General features: G+C 37.5%; 1 protein-coding gene across 3 annotated transcripts in view; it reads right to left on the minus strand.

Moving 5' to 3' along the window:
- Positions 1–20,157, minus strand: part of UNC5C (unc-5 netrin receptor C) — a 358,323-nt gene that overhangs the window by 100,438 nt on the left and 237,728 nt on the right. For all 3 annotated transcript variants that reach the window (XM_037140183.2, XM_037140173.2, XM_037140192.2), the window contains exon 4: positions 1,147–1,250. In XM_037140183.2, the coding sequence (XP_036996078.1) occupies positions 1,147–1,250 (104 nt within the window). The remainder of the gene's footprint in view (positions 1–1,146; positions 1,251–20,157) is intronic.

Genomic DNA, 20,157 nt, shown 5'->3' on the forward strand with positions numbered 1-20,157 from the left:
TTGAACCTTCAAAAGACTGAACAACTGTGGAAATCATTGTAGCTATTCAACATTTTTGGGCAAGTTGTAAGTCTAAAATAGTAGTATCTTGCAATTTCTTAGGTAGGGATAATGCAGGGCTTATTTTTTACAAAATATCAGCTGACCCCCACATAGGCCTAAATTGCAACAGTATCAGAAATGCCTCTTTCCATATACAATACAGAGTAAAACTTCCAAAGGACTCAATGTCGCATGGAGGCTAACAAGGTCTGCCGACAAATTGGCAGCTATGTCATTTGTCAAATTAAAGTTTCTCTGGGCTTGTAGGACACTGGGTCAGCTAGGACAACAGTGTTTGGTGCACATTAGGATGTCTCCCAATAATCAGAAGAGGGTAATGTTTTTCAGAGTTTGAAATTATTTGTTAACAAACGGAAAACACAGTTATTAGATGATTTTCCTCAACAGTATGCTCTAAGACGATGGGAGTGTCTCAAGAAGAGCATGACACTCCCTTGTGGTCCCACAGGCCCATCCCCTGCAGACAGGCAGCTGCAAAGAACACTGCCTTGTATGGTGCTGATGAAAAGTCATGTACGAATGTGATTCGTAATACTGCGTTAGCAATCAATAGGCTTTGTTTTAGTGAAAACAGAAAACGGGCACAAAGAGTTTGATGGAAAGCTTGTAGGATGAAATTAATTGACACTTGTCATTCTTCAAACATGTTTTTATTCATGGTGTGTGAATATGCCTTTTAGGTATATGGAGAGTGCACAGGCTCACTGACATGAACACACACACACATGCTTTTTTGCACATTAGCAAAAATGACAACAAAATTGATGATGCATTTTTAAGTCGTACCATCTCTCTCTATGATAATGTCCAGATAAACTAAAGCAGTATTTCTGAGTTCTTGAAAGAGAATGACAAAATCAAACCAAGCTGACTGTGGCTTTGTCCAGTGGGGCATTCTAATTGACTCACAAGTCATTAATCAGTTCCCAATCAATCTATTTTGCCAGCAGCAGGCAGTTAGGACTCCATTACCAACCATTCATCATGCCATACCCTAATTCACTGCACCATTAGCCATGGCTTAGGCCTCTGTTAGAATAACTAAGCGCCACTTGCTAAATGCAGAGAATTTCTCTTACTCACCTCGGCCACTGGGATGCCTTCAGGTGGTCGACACTGGAGCAAGACTTCCTGTTCCAGGGACACTTCCTTTCCCAGGGGTTCCTGCTCAAATGTCTTCCGTAGATCTGGAAAGTACAGGTGATAAAATACATGACAAAACCAACTTATATTTATTCATCTATAGAAAGTATAATAAAATAAAAGTTTTCCAGTTTAGTATTTTATGTGCCTTTGTATTTTTTTAAAACCACTTGTCAGTACTATATCACAATCTGGGTGATTATATTCTGTGTGGTGAAAATTATGAAATTCAGAGGCTATTAACTGTTCCAACTTTAATTTTCACTGGAATGTTCATATAAACAATTAGTGAAATTCATTCCTTGCATTTCCTTATTGATTCTTGATCATCAACGATGATGATTTCATTTTAATCATAAGAATCCCATCATCATGATTCTTATACAGAGTTCCTTATGTACATAAATATTTTCCTCTCCTCTCTCTTCACAATGAGAATCACTAAGCATTGTAATAACTGAGATCATTTGATCAATAACTCAAAAGCAAGTTTCCAGTTCAGAGTGTAAAACATAAAGCTGGAGTCCTGAAAGAATGAATATAACCTCTTTAGGTGCCTCAAATACAAGGCAGGGAAAAGAGTAACTGTTGGAATGAATCCAGAAATATCTCACTATGTAATATGTGACAATTCTTCAATTAGAAAATTAAATAGGCATTTTTTCCCACATTCACCAAGTACCTAATTACATATTTATATAGTTAGAGTTGCCATAGCAATATAGAGACTTTTAAAAGTTATTATAGATTGACATGGAAATGTTAGAAACTAGCTTGTCATTTTAAATACCAAAGTTTAAAAAATAAATAATTCAGCTAGAGAGCTTTGAAGTAGCAAAAAAAAAGCACACCAAAAAATTTATTTAATACTTTTACAATTCACTCTTTTCAATAAAAAGTTACTAGAATTTTACTAACTCGATTTAATAAAAAATTAATGTCTCCGCTCTTTTAACTCATATACCTGATAAAACTTAAGAACCTAAAAGTACCATTGTAGCCTATTGAACTAATAAGTGGAAACCCCAAGGCTCTAGAGGTATATAACTCTAATGTCTTTCAAGGACCTATCAGAAAGCACCACCTGGAAAAAAAATGCACTGAGAAAAAATCTATTGTTACATTCTTGCCATTTTGTTGAATTTCTTGACAAAAGAAAACCTTTAAGAGCTTAGGGATTATGAGAAAAAATTGGATGTATGTGGATCTGAGGTAAGACAAATGACTCTGCAAATGGCGAGAGAATTTTTGTCAGAAGGGATTGTCAAGAAATTGAGTATATTGTAGAAATGAACATTTAAGATGCAGTTATTAAAGTTGAAATTTATCTAAATTGTGTCCTTGATTTAAATATAAGGTACATGTTTATGAAATTACTCAAAGCCTCAAAGTCTGAGGCTTTGAGTAATTTAATAATAATAGACTTTGCAGTAGAACTTGATGAGCCCTGATTTGATACATATTTTGACATCCCACACATTCTTTTACCATCTCTTTTGGTTAAGCCGTGACCTTCCAACAGAAACATTAAAATTTTCTCACTTTTTCTCTTCTGATATGGTAGTTTCTCTGTTTTCTGCTTGGGTCAAGATGAATGATTTGGTAAAACACTAAATACTAATGAAAGTAAGAGCAATGAATAAATTTTATGGGATAAAATGTTCCTGACAAAATACATCTACTTTTTTTAAAGTATATTTTACTGATTATGCTATTACAGTTGTCCCATTTGTCTGCTCCTTTATCCCCCTCCAGCCTGCACTCCCCACCTGACCCTTCAGCATTCCCTGCGCCTTAGTTCATGTCTATTGGTTGTGCATGTAAATTCTTTGGCTTCTCTATTTCCCATTGTATTCTTAACCTCCCCCTGGCTAATTTTGTACCTACCATTTATGGTTTTTATTCCCTGTACCTTTCTCTCCATCCTCCCTCTCCCCCTCTTTGCTGATAATCCTCCATATGATCTCCATTTCTGTGACTGTGTTCCTGTTCTAGTTGTTTGCTTAGTTTTTGTTTTTGTTTTCTAGGTTCAGTTGTTGATAGTTGTGAACATGGTGTCATTTTACCATTCATAATGTTTTGTCTTCTTCTTTTTCTTAGATAAGTCCCTTTACTATTTCATATAATAAGGGCTTGGTAATGATGAACTCCTTTAACTTGACCTTATATGGGAAGCACTTTATCTCCCCTTCCATTTTAAATGATAGCTTTGATGGATACAGTAATCTAAATTGTAGGTCCTTGCCTTTCATCACTTTGAATATTTCTTTCCAGCCCCTTCTTGCCTGGAAGTTTTCTTTTGAGAAATCAGCTGATAGTTTTATGAGAACTCCTTTGTAGGAGTTCTCTGCCCCACAAGTCCTCTCTGCCCCAGCTTCTCATCTCCTCCCCTCCTACTGGTCTGGATGAATGTTCCTTCTTTACTCTTTGGTTGTCAGACTTTGATGCAGTCTGATTTTCTGGCAGTTCTTGTTGCTTTTAGTTTTAAATTGGTTGTTATCCTCTTTTTTTGATTGTGCAGCAAGCATAGTGTTTTAACATATACCTCCATTTTGATCAGAAGCCCTAAAATACATTTACTTTTTAAAAACTGATTCTGAAAATACCCATCTGATGTAGGGTAAGGTGAAGACATAATGACTGCAGTTAGTTATCAGATCAAATAACATTTTGACTCACTTCTGGTAAAATTCATCAGCATATAATAAAATGAAGGCTGAGAATGAGAGAAGGTAGAGACCAGATGTATCCAAATAGTCAAAACAAATTCCTTTAATATTTGCTAATTAACTTCTTAAGAAAGACACTTTACTAGGTAATTAGGATGAAGAATTGAAAGATACAGAATCAAGATGAGGAAGATAAGTTGAATTATACTTATGACAAACTTTCGTGCCACACTAAGGAATGGCAAACCCTCAAAGGCTTCTAAGCCAAGGAGGGTGATCAGATGTTATATTGCCCTCAGTGTGACAGATGGGTTGAGACAGAAGAGGGTTTTAGACCATTCGAATAGATCACAGGGAATTATTGTGTCCTGAAATACGCTGGTGATAGTGGACAGAAAGAGGAGAAAACACATTCTAGAAATAAATAGATCACACATTCAGGAAGACCTATTTTTGGAAGGTACCAAGAGGGAAGGACAAGACTGTATTCCTAGCTATTGTAATAGTTAAGTTGGAGCCATTATTAAAGAAATAAAAGTAATGGATTGAGCAGAACAGTGGGGATAAAGAGCAAATTAATTTTGTTCGATATTCAGTCTGGTGTGTCTGCAGGACATGCAAACCCAGTGTGTCCAGATCATGGTTTCTCAGCCTCAGCACTATTGACATTTATGACTGTCTAATTCTCTGTTGACAGGTGTGCTGTGGATTGTAATGCTTAGCAGCATCCCTGGAATCTACTCATTAGAAACCAGTCACACCTCTCCCAGTGGTGACAAGATAAATGCCTCTGGACAATGAAAAAGGTTCCCCCAGAGGAAAAATAACCCCAAATTGGGAGTCACTGGGTCTAGAGCTTAGAAAAGAAGTCTGAATAGAATACACGTGTTCATTGGCTAGGAGATAGCTGAAGTGCTGGAAATAGATGATATCACCAGGGGAAAGACTGAGTCACCAAAAAATGAGGACACCAACATTCAAGAGAAAAAGCTGCCATCAAATTTGACATGATGTGAACCATGAAGCATGCAAAAAAAGTAAGGACAAATGTCAGAAGAGGCAAGAGAAGAAAAAAGTTTTAAGAATTTGGGAGGCCAACAGAACAAATGCTGGGGAGAATGCAGAATGAAAGGGGAGGGGCTGTTGGTTTGGGGGATTTAGGAGTGAGCCAAGCTGCGCTGAGGGGTGCAGAGGAACTGGGTAAACAACCATCCTGAGAAGCTGCTGCTCTTATGCAAAACTTTCTGGTGACAAGTCAGCAGCACCATTGATAGGTGATGGTTTGAATGAAGCATGCTGTAATTCTTCAGAGAATGTTGTTTTTGGCACAGTTTTCGCATTTCTGCCCTGTGAAAGCACCTCTTATAAGGCTCATTGCTTCCTGCTTGAGAATGGTGACCACCTGTCAGAGGTAGGCACTTCAAGGTTTTAACAGAACCATCATGGAATACCATATAACACTTATTTTATTTTAATGGTTTGGCTTTGAACTCTCTATACATTTTATCTAATTTCTAAAATGATCTCACATTTAACCCTTCACAAAGCAATACTTCTTCCTGAGAAATCATTTTAATTTCTGCCATGAAGCCTCTTTTCTAGCTTTCAGGTAGCGTAATAAGCCGAGGAAATATTGTGTCTGTCCAGCTCAACAGCTGCTCACTTCAGAATGCCTCCACATAATCCTGCAAGCGGAGGTGGGTCACCTTGTAAGCATACCCTTTATTATTTGGATGTTTGGATGTGATCGAAGGCAGGCCCGGTGCCTTGCAGGCAGAGAGAAAACATGGTTGATGAATGAATAAACATGAAAAAAGGACACTTGTCAGCTAGGAATTAGACATAAAACAGAATGGTTCAGAATAATGTGGGCATTTCATTAGGAAAAATGATGAATTTTGGCCCTTAGAAGACCTTTAGGATTCTAAATTTCTGTTTCCTTTCCATTAGTTCTAAGACTGCTTCCAAAATAAGTATAAAGTCCTTTCATTATAACCTTGATTACTTTTGAAAAGTCAACTTGGCCTGCCTCTGATTTAGTCATTGATTCTACCAATTAAAAGAAAAACCAGCTTTGTCATATGCGTGTATTCAGAGAGCTGTTTACTTAGGAACATGAATATTGGCTTACTAAATCCATAAAGAAAAATCCAATTAGCAAATGTAGAATTAGATCTGAAACTATATGGATTTCTATTTACCATTTACACAGTAATCAAAGAAAGTCTTTTAGAATGCAAACACATGGTCGGCTGCAAACATTGTCTCATTTTTTATCAGAGAATTTTGATGCATTCAATGATTTTTTTGCACAGTAATAATACCACAGTTACAAATTTTTTTGTGATGTGGGATAACCTAATTCAGGCATTGTACAAAATCTGACCTCTGCTTTTTGACAGTGTGGCAGAGAGAAAAGAAGGTTAAGTAGGAGTTCAAAGTCTCTGTGGCCTTTACCTCCCTTATTCATAAAATGAAAGTGAAGGACTAAATGCTTTGGAAGGTCTCCTTTGTTCTAATAGCCTATGACTGATTAGAGTAACATTTTAAACGTGTATTTTAGAAGAAAAAAAGTTTATCCTCTGTCAGATAGGACACTTCTTGGCTATGATAAATTTTTAAGGAACCACAGTAATTATCAGTGTCCAAGAGTAATAATAGAATAAATTATTTCCTAATAATCTAGGAGTTGGTGCATCTTTGAAGATTACAGCTAATCATTTTTATCTCAGGAAAATTTTCATGGAATTTTGGAACACTGATAGATAGGTACAGATAAGAGCTTGAAAATGAGAGAAGGGTGGATTTCTTAAGATTCAGTATTAAAAGTATCAGAAAATTGTTTGTACAAATTCAAGGAAGCATCTCAAAAGCAGATGAATATTAAAGCTTGGATGATTGTGAATGCATTCAGAAATACTTTGAAACAATGAATTTCTGTGTCCATGGGGAGATGGGAAAGGAAATGACTGCCCGAAACAGTATGCAAGAAAACCCATCATGTCAGTGTGCATTTAAAAAAATTTTAAAAATATTTTATTTATTTATCTTTAGAGGGGAAGGGAAGGAGAGAGGGAGAGAAACATCAATATACGGTTGCCTCTCGTGTGTCCCCTGCTGGGAACTAGCCTGTAACCCAGGCATGTGCCCTGACTGGGAATGGAACCGCGATCCTCTGGTTTGCAGGCCCACACTCAATCCACTGAGCTACACCAGCCAGGGCTCAGTGTGCATTTTTATGAAAGAGGCAGAAATTCATGTCTCCTTCCCCACACGACATACTTCCAGCAACTCTGCCTGACACCTTATGAAAGGTTGAGTGTGACCTACAACAGAAAAATCCAAAGGTAGACAGGCCACAGCTCTGAGTATAAAGGGCTGCACTACCATCCAAGCACCTGTGATCCCTACTGATTTAGGGAGAAAACTAGGAAAAATATCAGCAAAAAGATCTCCCAATGGTGTAGGCAGGCGACTGATGCTATTGTCTTTGAAAAGGATAATCAACATGGCTGTACTCCAAGTTTTTAAAAGTTATTTGTATTTATTAAAAATGTTTGTTCCCCCAGCAATACTACTTCATTATGGTGAAAGACTTATTAGAATAAAATAATTTTTAAAAGAAAAAATCTTAGTGATATGACAGGCTAATACTATACTCAAGAATTCTCTGATGGGTATATTTCAATAGATCTTTCAATAGATCTTTCTTAAGGAAATTAAAATCCTTAAATTCCATAGAATAAGATAAATGAAATATTACATCACTAATATTGGTTGCTTCCTGTTTTTAAGCCTCATAGGGTGAGGTGAGTATTAAGCACTACTGAATCAAACACTTTTTTGGAAATTATAAGGGATAAGACACATGTATTTTAATAAATTATGAAAGTTATTTCTATTATTATTCAGAGAGTTCTGGCAGGAAAGATTATTAATCATATTATTAAATTTTCAATATGTCATTCTCTTATATAATTTGGCCATATAGTCTATGAACCATAGTTTCTAATATTCCTTACTATTCTTATAGAATTTAGGGTTTATTGCTGTGCTTTTTAAACTGTGTATCATAACCCCTTAGAGGGTTATATATAGACTTAATGTATTAAATAACAGGATTAAAAACATGAAATTAGGCCCTGGCTGCTATGGCTCAGTGGATTGAGTACCGCCTGTGAACCAAAGGGTTGCTGGTTCAATTCCCAGTCAGAGCACATGCCTGGGTTGCAGGACAGGTTCCCAGTAGGGAGCACACAAGAGGCAACCACATATAGATGTTTCTCTCCCTCTCTTTTTCCCTGCCTTCCCTTCTGTTTAAAAATAAATAAACAAAATCTTTAAAAATGTGAAATTAAATAATAGAAAATGTCAAGGTATATCATACATAGCATCATTATATGTGTATGTATGTACAAACAGCTATGAATACATACATATCTGTGTGTATTTGCATGTGTGGAGTGATGGGTATGTATTTGGGGGATCATTATATAAACATATTTGTTATTGTAGATCACTGTGAAAGTAATGTGAAAACAACTGGGAAGCAAAATAACTGAGGCCGGGAGCAAGGTCACCAGCATAGACAAACCTGGGTTTGGGTCCTAACTCTACCACTTGACTAGGTATGTGATCTTTTACTTAACTTCTTCTTGCCCTAATTTATTTAGCAAAAATATGCATGCGGTATATATATACTACCATATATAATAAGGTTATGTAGGAAGAAGCACCTATAAAATTCTACCATCATGCCTTGCATATAGTCAGTGCTCAAAAGATAGCAATTTCCCCACTTCATCTTTTCCCATAGTATTGGTTAATTTCATTATGTATACAAACATTAGACATTATCACTATTAGCCAGACAAAGAGTGAGACAAAGTAATTATGAGCATGAGAGGACTAATGTTTGAAGTTGATGTATCACAAAGAGAAACCCAGGAACTACCATTCTGTGCTTGAAAAAAATGCAGATTACATACTTCGGTTAAGCCCTGGGAATCTACAGTTTTAACTGATCTCACAGGTGTGTTTTCCACACAACGCTAAAATCTGAGAACCACAGGCCGACTGACTGATTGTTTGTGGAGCACCTACAATATGCATGGCACGGTGCTAAATCTTGCAGGCTGTGGGAGGGAGGAGCTTGGGAGGTTGTGGGATCTAGCTCAGTGGACCTGCTTCTGCACTGTGGTTTTTAGCACCTGGTTTACAATGAGTCCCTACTGGTGTTTCCACAGTGTGAGAAGAACTCACTTTTGCACAGGTGACGATTTACATGGTGTCACACAGGAGCTGGAATTTTACTTGTGTGTACATACAGGCCATGCAGGCAAACCATCTGAGAGAAAGTTAGAGATGAGATTTTGTTTTTCCTGAAATGTAGCACCCACGTGGGTTGTCTGTTATTTTCTAAATTTTAATAGAGACATGGGTATAAAACCAATTCACCTAACTTTTTTTTGCTCTTGCTATTCAGCCCCAGCTATATATTGCCAGACAGGAATGTTGGCTCAGTGGGCCACGTGCTGTACATATGCTTGCGAACACAAGTCAGTAACATAGAGCCTTATGTAAATTTTATTCTCGTTGTTGTCAACTGCTTAAAAGTTTATCAAAATGTATGAGCCAACATTTTAAGGGCCAAAAAGCTGGTGAGTTATACTGGGCCTCTGGACTACCATTGTGAGGTGCTAGTCTAGCCAGTTCTGTACTGAGACTGTCAAAATTATCTTAACAGTTCCTATAGCCTCTCTCCCACATATAATCTCCTAGACTTCTACCCACAGCTCCTCCCTTTTCTAACTTTCAGATACTTAATCAAGAAAGCTGACCAGGAGACCTTGGTGGGCAAAGCTCTTTGTTAGTAAGATGGCCTACATGACATTTCTTGAATTAGTATTCTATAATGATCAGTTTAGGTTCCTCTGCCTACTTTCAGAAAGATTATTAGGCAATGAATGTTAGAATTTCAGAAGCTTAAGCAACATTTTTAAAATATGGAAACTATTAGCACCTCCGTCAGTAGAACGCAAAGTTTTTTGATGGCTAAAAAGACACCTTGTCATCATTCCAGTAATTTCTGGTGACTACGTAGGATAAAATGCCCCCACATTCTTTTCTGAAGCTATACCTTCATTGTCATAGTTGCTATGTGCGAAAAAACCTGAAGCTCTTTTGTCTACAGAAGTAACTTGTCAAAAATGGATATGATTTGTACTCAGCTCTTGTTTTTAGAGTAGGAATGGCTACCTTCTCTTTTGGCACAGGTGTCCATAAGTAGTCAGTCACAATACTCTTCTCTGTAGAGTCTGGATTCAGCCTCAGGATCCTCCATGGCACCCTGGGAGGCCATAGCTGAGCAGCAGTTACCATTCAAGATGTGATGCATTTTCATCTCCAACCTAAAGTTCACTATATAGAACTTCCTGATGTGGGGTATGTGTACACAGCTATCAGATATGACATCACTGCTAAATTTCACTTCAGAAAGATTAAATAACCCCTGCCAACTGCTGATTTATACATTTTAAAATTCTCTGATGTCAGATACATCTTGGTGCTTAGTTCTAAGTGCATACTACCTCCTTAATAAGTGCTGACTTAAATTTAATTTCCAAAATACTCTGTAGGTCTGGGCTAATTTCTCTTAAGGGGGGAAACAATGAACCCTCTTACTTTACAGGTAAGACAACTAGGATTCTGAAAGGTTATCTTATTTCTCATAGATCAGCAACTCTTTAGAAGTAGCTATCCCAGGACATGGGGCTGCAGAAGGCAGAGTGTTGCATTGTGATTGTATTTGTTTCCTCTAGAAATGACCCCCTCCTGGCTTAAAACAGCCAACATTTATTTTCTCATAGTCTGGAGGCCTACAATTTGAAATCAGTTTCACTGGGCCATAATCAAGGGGCCCGCAAGGCTGTGCTCCCTCCAGAGATTCTAGGAGAGAATTGATAGCTTGCCTCTTCCCCAGTGTGGTGGCTGCCAACTTTCCTTGGCTTGTGTCTGCATCCCTCCAGTCTCTGCCACTGTGATCACACAGCCTTCTTCTCTATCCGTGTGAAGTCTCCTTACGCCTTTCTCTTATGAGGACTTTTGTGATGGCATTTAAGACCCTCCTGGACAATCCACAATAATCTCCCCATCTCAAGAACCTTAATTTAAGCACATCTGCAAAGGATATTTCCCATATGGAAAGTAAAATTTACAGGTTCCAGAGATTAAGACCTGATACCTCTGGGGCCATTATCCAGCCTATAACAGGGGTTAATAAAGTGCAGCCTGGATCCACATGCCTGGTTTTAATACTAGCTCTGTGCTTAATAAGGTTCATGTGCTTTGGTTTCTTCACCCTAAAAGCAGGGTAATTCCAGTCGGTACAGGGTTCTTGTGAAGACTAAATAAGGTAATACATGTGAACCCACTTAGGACAGTGCTGTTATGTAAAAACCCACTATAAATGTCCTCACTTATTTAGATAAACACTCCATTCCATACCCAGTCAACTGTCAAACTTTCAGAGTTTGTCCTTGTACTGAAAATTAATTAAATTATTTAGTTATTTCTAAGAAGAGGCCGCACTGCATGTATCAGAATTAAGCTTCTTGCCTCTCAAATATAGCTGGTCTTGACAAAATGCTCTAGATCCAGGGAAATTCTGTACTTAGAAGAGATTCATGCAGACTTACCTGCCATTGGCCATCTTCTATACTCTCTGACATAGGCCTGATCTTGCATTAAGCAAATATAGCTGATTTACAATGATTCACATTTTCCTACTTTCAAATTACTTTTCAATTAATTTTTTGCATGCTCAGTGAAGAGGTACTGAATACATTTGTAACTCTTGAAAAAATTGTTTTAATGTACTCTTAAAGTGCTCTCTAGTGAATAAAATAATTCTATGGTCACATATAATAATAATACTTGTGTTATTAAAGGGGAAATGTGCCTTTCTTCCAATAATGATAAAAGGGGCTAATTATATCGTCATAGTAGAATATAACGTATGCTTAAATCACCAAATCTGGCTGCTAACAGAAAGTAACAGCTGTGAACAGATCAGTATAGCAAATTTGGGAGAATTAGGTTAATTTTTTTGCATTTTGGGCACTTATTAAAAATGAGAAATGCCTGAGTTAAGGCCATAGAACCCTTAAAAGTTTATCATGATTTTATCTTTCAGGAATAGAGTATCTTATCTTTGCTAAAATTAAAAAAAAATTAATTAAAGTTTTTATATCCGGCAACTGTGATTTTTAAATGTAAGGAATATAGTACATAAAAAATTGATGGAATTTTCTTTTCTTTTCTTTTTGTAATTTTTTAAATTTATTTTTAGACAGAGGGGAAGGGAGAGAGGAAGAGAAGAAGAGAAACATCGGTGTGTGGTTGCCTCTCACAGGCGCCTTACTGGGGATCTGGCCTGCAACCCAGGCATGTGTCCTGACTGGGAATCGAACTGGCAACCCTTTAGTTAGCAGGCCAGCACTCAATCCACTGAGCCACACTACTTGCTTTTTCTTCTTGAATATCATGAAATACAAAACCAAACAACAACAACAACAAAAATAGATAACAACCAACCAACCAATCAACAACAATAAACTCTATGAAGTTTCCTCAATGGTTATATAGAAAAGTCAAGAATTGCCACGTTTCTGAAAATCTTCAACATGAGTTGGACTACAAAAAGAAAAGTTTGTTTAAAACTCAGATTTACCATTCCTGATTCAAGTGACTTAGGCAAGTGACCTTTTTCAACACCTCTGTTGTGTTATTTGCAGAATAAGGCTCAGAATGGGAGCTGTCTCAAAGGATTGTTGGGGGCCCTGATAAGAGTCAGCAGGCACAGGGGGCTTTCCACCAGAGCTGGGCACTCAGTACGGATGCCATCAATGGTGGCTAAGGGACACATAATTTTTAAAGCTTAATGAAGATGCAATGTTTTTATTGGTTCCTGTTATTTTGTAACCTCATTTTGCTTTTTAAATAGCTGTTTACCCATCACCCATGGACACAGACAATTATGTGGTTAAGGCCAAGGGTGGGGGGTAGGGCTGGGTGGAGGGGGGCAAAGGAGGGAAAATAGGGGATCTCTGTAATAGTGTGGACAAGTTTTTAAAAGTCATGTTTTTGATGCCTCTTAGGGATTTACCACCAAAACTTTCATAATATCATAGTGCATATCCAGGGACAGAGGTTAGAACAATCGTTAAGCAAATAAACTGATTATCGCAGTGAAGCATTCAGTTGTGCAGAGGCAGGGCTATTTCCCACTGCAAGGAGGGCATTTAAGCCAAAAATCTCGAGTGGACAGAGTCCTCACAGACAGAGATACAATTTCAGCCATTCTTCTTAGCTTCAGGACATTGAAAGGACATATTTGTATTCAGAGAATTTTACTAAAGTTTTTTTTAATAAATATTTTAGAACTAGAACTCCAAGTGACATCTATTACAAAGAAGAGGAAGAGAGAAACCCATGCAAGTCATTCTTTTATATTCACACCTCATCTTTAGTTTCAGAAAAAAATGATTTTATGTCATCACAGTATTTTTTAAGGTATGTCCTAAGGATAAATAATAAGAAACATGCCAACTTTATGGATGAGGTACCTGACATCAAAAAGTTAGGGCTGTCTCAGAGTACAAAAAGAATGCAATGATTGCAGATGAGCTTTCTTGCAAATAAGCATTGTGGCCATGAACTTCCCCTTTCATATAGCATAAAACATTATTTAATGACACATTTTGGTCTGGTGGGTTACCAGCTCTTGCTATAACCCAAAGAGTTATAGCAAGATGACTCCCCCTCAAATATAACTTATAAGACAGAGTTCTATCAATTGGATGTCTACCTCTCAGGATAAAGATGGGCTATAAATTATAGATCTGTGGGCCTGTATGAATCTTAGGAGTTTGTGTCCAGATACAAAAACAAAAATGTTTGGAAAAATACAGATGGACGCATCAGGTATATGTGACAGTTTTTAATCTGAAAATAGAAATGACATGATTTAATACTATTTATTTTTTCAGTTTCTTTTTTAAAATATATTTTATTGATTATGCCATTTAGAATTATATAAAACAAGGAGAAATTTACTGTTCAAATTTCCTTTACCTAAAAAGTCTAAATTTTATGACTAGTTATTATCTAATTCAAAATATGGCCTCTGTAACTTACAATCGTTGTGCAAGGAATCAAACCACATGTCAAAGAGCAGGTCCTTTATGCTGGTGTGTTGGCAACTCTGCTAAGCTCTATCAAGACATTTGGCGTTAAACGTCTAGATACTGTCTTAGTATAATATAAGTATTTCAGACTACCAGGTTAAAAAAGTATATTATTTGGTTAAGTTGCATAATTAATTAATTTTGCTTCATAGTAGGTAGAATAAATAGGAAGTAGAAAATGACATAGAAAACCATGAGTAATGACTTCTGTATATAAAAACCAACATAATACTTCACAAGATTACACATATATTTAAGTGGAGATACTCTTACCCCTACTATAGAAATATTAATCCATTAATTCCTTTAAGATATTTATTAAGTTCCCACACTGAGTCCAGCATCATTGCAGGCATTTTGAACTCATCAGTGAACAAATCAAACAAAAATCTTTACCCACAGGGATCTGACTTTCTAAGGGGGTGGAAGTGATAGACCACAAACCATGAGCATAATAAATAAGTAAAGATGTAGGAGTTTAGAAGTGTGTGCTATTGGGAAAATGACTAAGCACAGAAGTACAATGGGGGATTGAAGTGGAGAAAGCTTAGAAGCAGTCACTTCGGGCTATCTGATGCCCTTACTTTTCTTGGGTAACAAAGCATTTTTACTAAATGAATAAATGATTAGCCTTCAATAGCATCATCACTTTACCCATCATATGCCTTCAATTTAATTCAATTTTAATTTTATATGCCTTCGTTTACTTAGCAGCATCCACATGCAAGCTACTATTTTTAGGTATTGGGGATGTTGACCTTTAACAAATAGACAGCAGATATCTTGCAGCAAAATGGGGTTTTTGAGAACAGCCAAAAAATGCAGTTTAGGACATGCAGTTTAATGGCAAGCCACGCACAAATCCAGAGAAACAAAGAAGAGGCATGCTCTTTTACAGACTTCAGAAGGCCTATTGTAAACAAAGATTCTACTGGAGGAAACTAAAAGTTTGAGATATAGTGACTTTTCATTGGCTGAGTTATGTCATTCTCCCATAGGCTAAACTACTACTGGTCCAGGAGGAATCTTTTTTTCCTCTTGCTGAGATGGTCAAGACTATTACTTCCTGTTGGGGTCAGTAGTGTGTGTGGAGGGCTGTATACCTGAGAGTTCTCCCTTTTAGCCTCTTGACTGTATTTTAAATGAGGTTTATGTTTCTTAATTAAGAAACATAATTTTCACAGGTATATAATGAGGAAAATAAAATGCCTGACCTTGTGAAGCTTATATTCTAACAACGTACACAGTCAACATAAAAGTAAATAACGAATAAGGGAAATGTTCTCAAGAAAAATAAAGAGGGTTTGGGTTAGGAGAGTGACATGGTTGCAATCAGTAGGTTTTAGGTAAACTGGTCAAGGTCTACCCCTCTGTTGAGGTGACACCTTGGCAGAAATCTGAATGGAGGAAGGACATGAGCCACACTCAGAATTGGGGATGTTCCAGGTGGGATGGAATAGTGATTACAAACAGTCTGTATCTGGAATGAGTGTACTGTACTCTGGAAAGAAGGAAGTGGTTGAAAGGAAGTGGTTGCTGTGGTTGAAGCAGACCGAGCAACATGTAGAGGCAAGAACCTAAGACTGATTATACTTCTGTGTTATAAATAATAGGGTGCCTATAATATTATGCATGTGGAAAATGCAATGTTTGTGTGAACTGCCACCATACATAGAAATTACTGTCAACTCCTCTGATATTTATCACCAATGTGTTGGTTCAGGGCTTGGACACCGCTGGTGGACTGACCAACTTTTTCGCATACCAACTGTATGAACTCAGGCAAGATCTTTAGTCTCCCTTTGTTCTCAAATTCCTCATCTGTAAAATGATGATAATAACACCCATCACATAGAGTTTTTGCAAGGATTGAATGAGGTAATCCATGTAAATGTTCGTCAAAAGGTACAAACTTTCAGTTATATGGCGAGTAGATTCTGGGAATGCAATGTACAGCATGGTGACTATTGTTAATAATCCTGTATTGTGTGCCTGAAATTTGCAGAGAATTTCATCCCCTAGTACTGGTAGTCCAGGCTTGGAGCATGAAGTGGTAAAAGGAGAGACTTTTAGTTCTGAAAGTTAACTTAATATTGATAAATTTCAATATGCACACCTGAAATTGTTTAAATTGTATAATTAAGCATTTGCCTTGTGTCTGACACTGTGCCATATGCCTTACATTTTTATCTAATTTTAAAAATAACTGAAACTAAGGGTCAGAAGGGTTAAGTGTGGCTGAGGTCACACTAGAAAGTGATGTAACTAGACTGACTAGAAGTCAACCCGGCCTCAAAGCTGGTGCTCTAACCACTCCATGGCCCTACTCTTTTTACATGATAAGCACCACCCCCAACATATCATCAACAACAGCAGCCATATTGAAATCAAGACCTGTCCTGTGGAAGGGAAGACTCTGTTGGCCCACATTTTGCCTACAGTACATTTTCCCATGGTAATATTTGGGAATTTTCTTACTGGCCTGTAACATGGGACCCTGGAAGAAACAACCCCATGAAAATGGCAGCTGTATCACCACACGGGTTCTACTTGGTACAGTCATCACAGTGTTCACTTGGGTTCTCTCAGAAGAAACGTCTCTCTCTGTGTTTGGGGCTACAGTGCCACCCGGGGCATTTGACACTGCCCTTTGGCAGATGTGCCCAGGTTTAGAGCAGGTATATTATGTTCTCAGCTCATGCCTAGCTGATTTCAAACCTTTATGTTTCCTTTCTTCCCTCTGCCCTGATTGTCTCACAAATTTATTTTTATATTTTATATAGTTTGAATCTACTATAAAAAACAAATAAATACATGAACGGCCAACATTCATTTTTCATGAAATAGCCATGGGCCACTCAAAGAACACAAAATGAGAATAAATCTAATTGGGTGAGAGGTAATTGCACTTGTTTGACCTTAGGATCTTTGTTATTTTTACCTGAGACAAATTAAACTTTAATTGAAGTCTACGTGATGGCCATCTGTTAAATGTTACTGGGCAAACTAACAGTCTGCAAGCTTACTATACGATAAGGGACTTACTTGTAGGGATCAGCCTTGACAGAGAGAATTTGAAATTTAACCTGTTAAAAAAAAACTCATGGATATGGACAACAGTGTAGTGATTGCCTGGGGCTAGGGGGAGTTGGTGGAGGGTATAGGGGGGTAAATGGTGAGGGACAGAGACCTGATTTGGGATTGTGAACAAACACTACCGTATACAGATGATGGGTTGTGGAATTGTGCACCTGAAACCTGTATAATTTTGTTAACTAGTGCCACCACAATAAATAAATTTAACCATTTTTTCCACCATGATGTAAATCTTTATGAGCAAATCTTATACACTGGATGGTATTCCTTGGTCATACACATCTAAGTTAAGTTAATTCTGAAAGTGCAAGCAAACTGCTCTTTACTCTTATTACATGAAGATGAAAGGGCAACATGGGCAAATTCATCTCTTCCTACAAGAAGTGTTTGTTTTTCCATTATTTGAAAATGTGAAATTACATTTAAAAGCTATGAAGAGCACAGTAAATATTATGTAACATGTTACAAAGAAAGATGGGACTTTTACATATATTTAGTTTTTACGTGAATAGAGATATATAGAGAGAATATTATATATATAAAATTGGCACAAGAGATTCATCATTTAGAACTATGAAGCCCTTATACCAGCTTTTTGGCAAGGCAATTTAATATGATGTATAGACTGGCAATTTTAAATATTTATTATGCTTAATATTAATGAACATAGCAATGAAAGATATAGTTTTATATCATTGTGCCTCTTGATTATAATTAGAAGCTAATTTTGAATTCATTTAAATATTTCACCAAAATAATTACTTTTTTGTTTCTTCTTAAAATTTTTGAAAGTAACTTTTTTCCTTTCATAATTAATAAAATAAATTACTCAAGGTTTCTGGTAAACAACTGTAGTGGAAACTGTGGTATGCCAACAAGATCCCTTTCTACAACCGACCCCACCTGTTGGGAATGCTGGTAGTCCAGGTGCTCGCCACTCCCCTGGAATTGCCCTCCATTGAGGAGAGCTGACTTGACCCCAGTCACACAAGCTGATGGGAAGGAGCTAAAGGAGGACACTACACCCACAGACAAGTCTATGCGGGGGAGTAAGGGCCTGCTCATTCCCTATGTCTCAAGGTGGGACAACTCTGGAGGGCCATCTGAGGTCCAGAGTTCATTGTTTGCTGTACTGGCATCGCAGCTTCGTTTCTCCCTCTGCCCAGTACTGCTGCCTCATTCCTCTGTGGACATCGTTCTTGAGAGAACTCTTTAATACATTTGCCCACATATAGGTCCCCATCTTTATCTATATCATAGAAAGTCCTCACAAGAAATCTCTTTAGATATTCTCAGAGAGGAATAAATAATATAGACCATTTTAATACAGTTAAGGACATTTTCATAATGGTTTTAATTCAACAAAATTTATTAAACATTAATAATGGGCTAGGCATTGTGCTAAGCACTAAAGATACAAAGATAATCAAAACTGAATTAAGAAAAATTGATCTTAAGGAACTTCCTGGCATGACACACAGATATGACAAGTGATTATAATTCAAATGAGACAAGTCCTAAATGAAGAATATGAACAGACTGCTCTGAAAGTATTGAAATGCCTACCACCCTGGAGATCTGTGAAGCAAGAATGACTTCAGTAAAGACATTTGAAATGAATCCTTAAAAAGCTCAAGACTTTTGAGTCATTTTTTCCTTTTGTTCACATGCCACATCCAATCTCAACAAAAGCCATTACCTTCGCCTTTAAATATATGTTGAATCAAGATCACACACTTTCACTGCTTCTAATCTATGCTCACCTATCATTTCTTATAGTTGCAGCCCCATTACTGGTCTTCCTACTTCTATCTTTGCCTTTCACTGTCTATTCTCAACACAGCAGTCAGGTGATTCTGCTATAATAAAATTCAAGCCATGAATTCTTCTATTGAAAATGTTCCAAAGTTCTCATCTTTCACTAAGAACTGAAGATGTTACACCTACAGGGTCCTAGGCCACCTCCACACTGCCCCTCCTGCCCTTACCTCCATGCGTTACCCTTCTCAAATCATCCAAGTGTCTCCTCTCATTCACCCTTTTCCTAACACTCTGGCCGATTTGGTCTTCTTGTACCTGGCCAGCCTTCTGCCTCTGAGTATCCATCTGTACTTGGACCACTTGCTGCTCCCATTACCTGATTCTTTCCCTCCCTTCCTTCAGGTTTCTTCACTGCCAGCTTCTTCCTGAGGCCTTTCTTAACCACCCTCGCTTTGCTCTTCATAGCCCCCTTTCCTGTTTTGTTCATAGAACTTACCACTTGCTTTGTATCCAGTTATTATTTATCACATTTAGAGTTTGCCCTTTCTCACCAGAACATAAGCTCCAGGAGGGCAGGGATCATCATGTGTTTTGTGTCTGGTTCCATACCAAATACCTACAATTGTTTCAAGAACAGAGAACATGTTCACTAAATATTTATTGACTAAATGAATTTTTAGCAGTAATGAAGGGAAGAGAAGGGTGAAATGTGGCAGACCCTGGCCAGCAGAGTCCACCTATTGTGGCTGATGATGAGAATCAATGCACAGATGACAACAATCCTGTGGAGAAAAAGGGAACAGGCATGACTACTCTCTCAAGGGGAGAGTGTCTATGGTGCTTCAGCCACTCCCTCAGAGGGGAGTGTCCCAACTCTTGCCTAGACAGCTTTTATTGTTTTCCTGGGGTCTTACATCATAGAAAGCTTTATTATCTATTACATAGAATATTATTGTCTACATTTTAGGTACAATCAAGAAAATGAAAATAACATGCAGAGGGGAATGGCGATGAGCTGATTAGCTCTGTCCTTGGGAGAACTTATACAGGCTTTGTAAATTACCTTGAAGATAGGCAATACACATGTGTTGTTTTAGACCAGGGTGATGGAATTTTAGCAAGAGCAAGCCATAACAGTCTTTAAGTATTTTCTAGGCCTGATTCTCACAGGAAAACTC

This window comes from Artibeus jamaicensis, unplaced genomic scaffold (genome assembly GCF_021234435.1).
Source record: "Artibeus jamaicensis isolate MK-2021 breed Jamaican fruit bat unplaced genomic scaffold, CSHL_Jam_final contig_452, whole genome shotgun sequence".
NCBI classification, from domain to species: domain Eukaryota; kingdom Metazoa; phylum Chordata; class Mammalia; order Chiroptera; family Phyllostomidae; genus Artibeus; species Artibeus jamaicensis.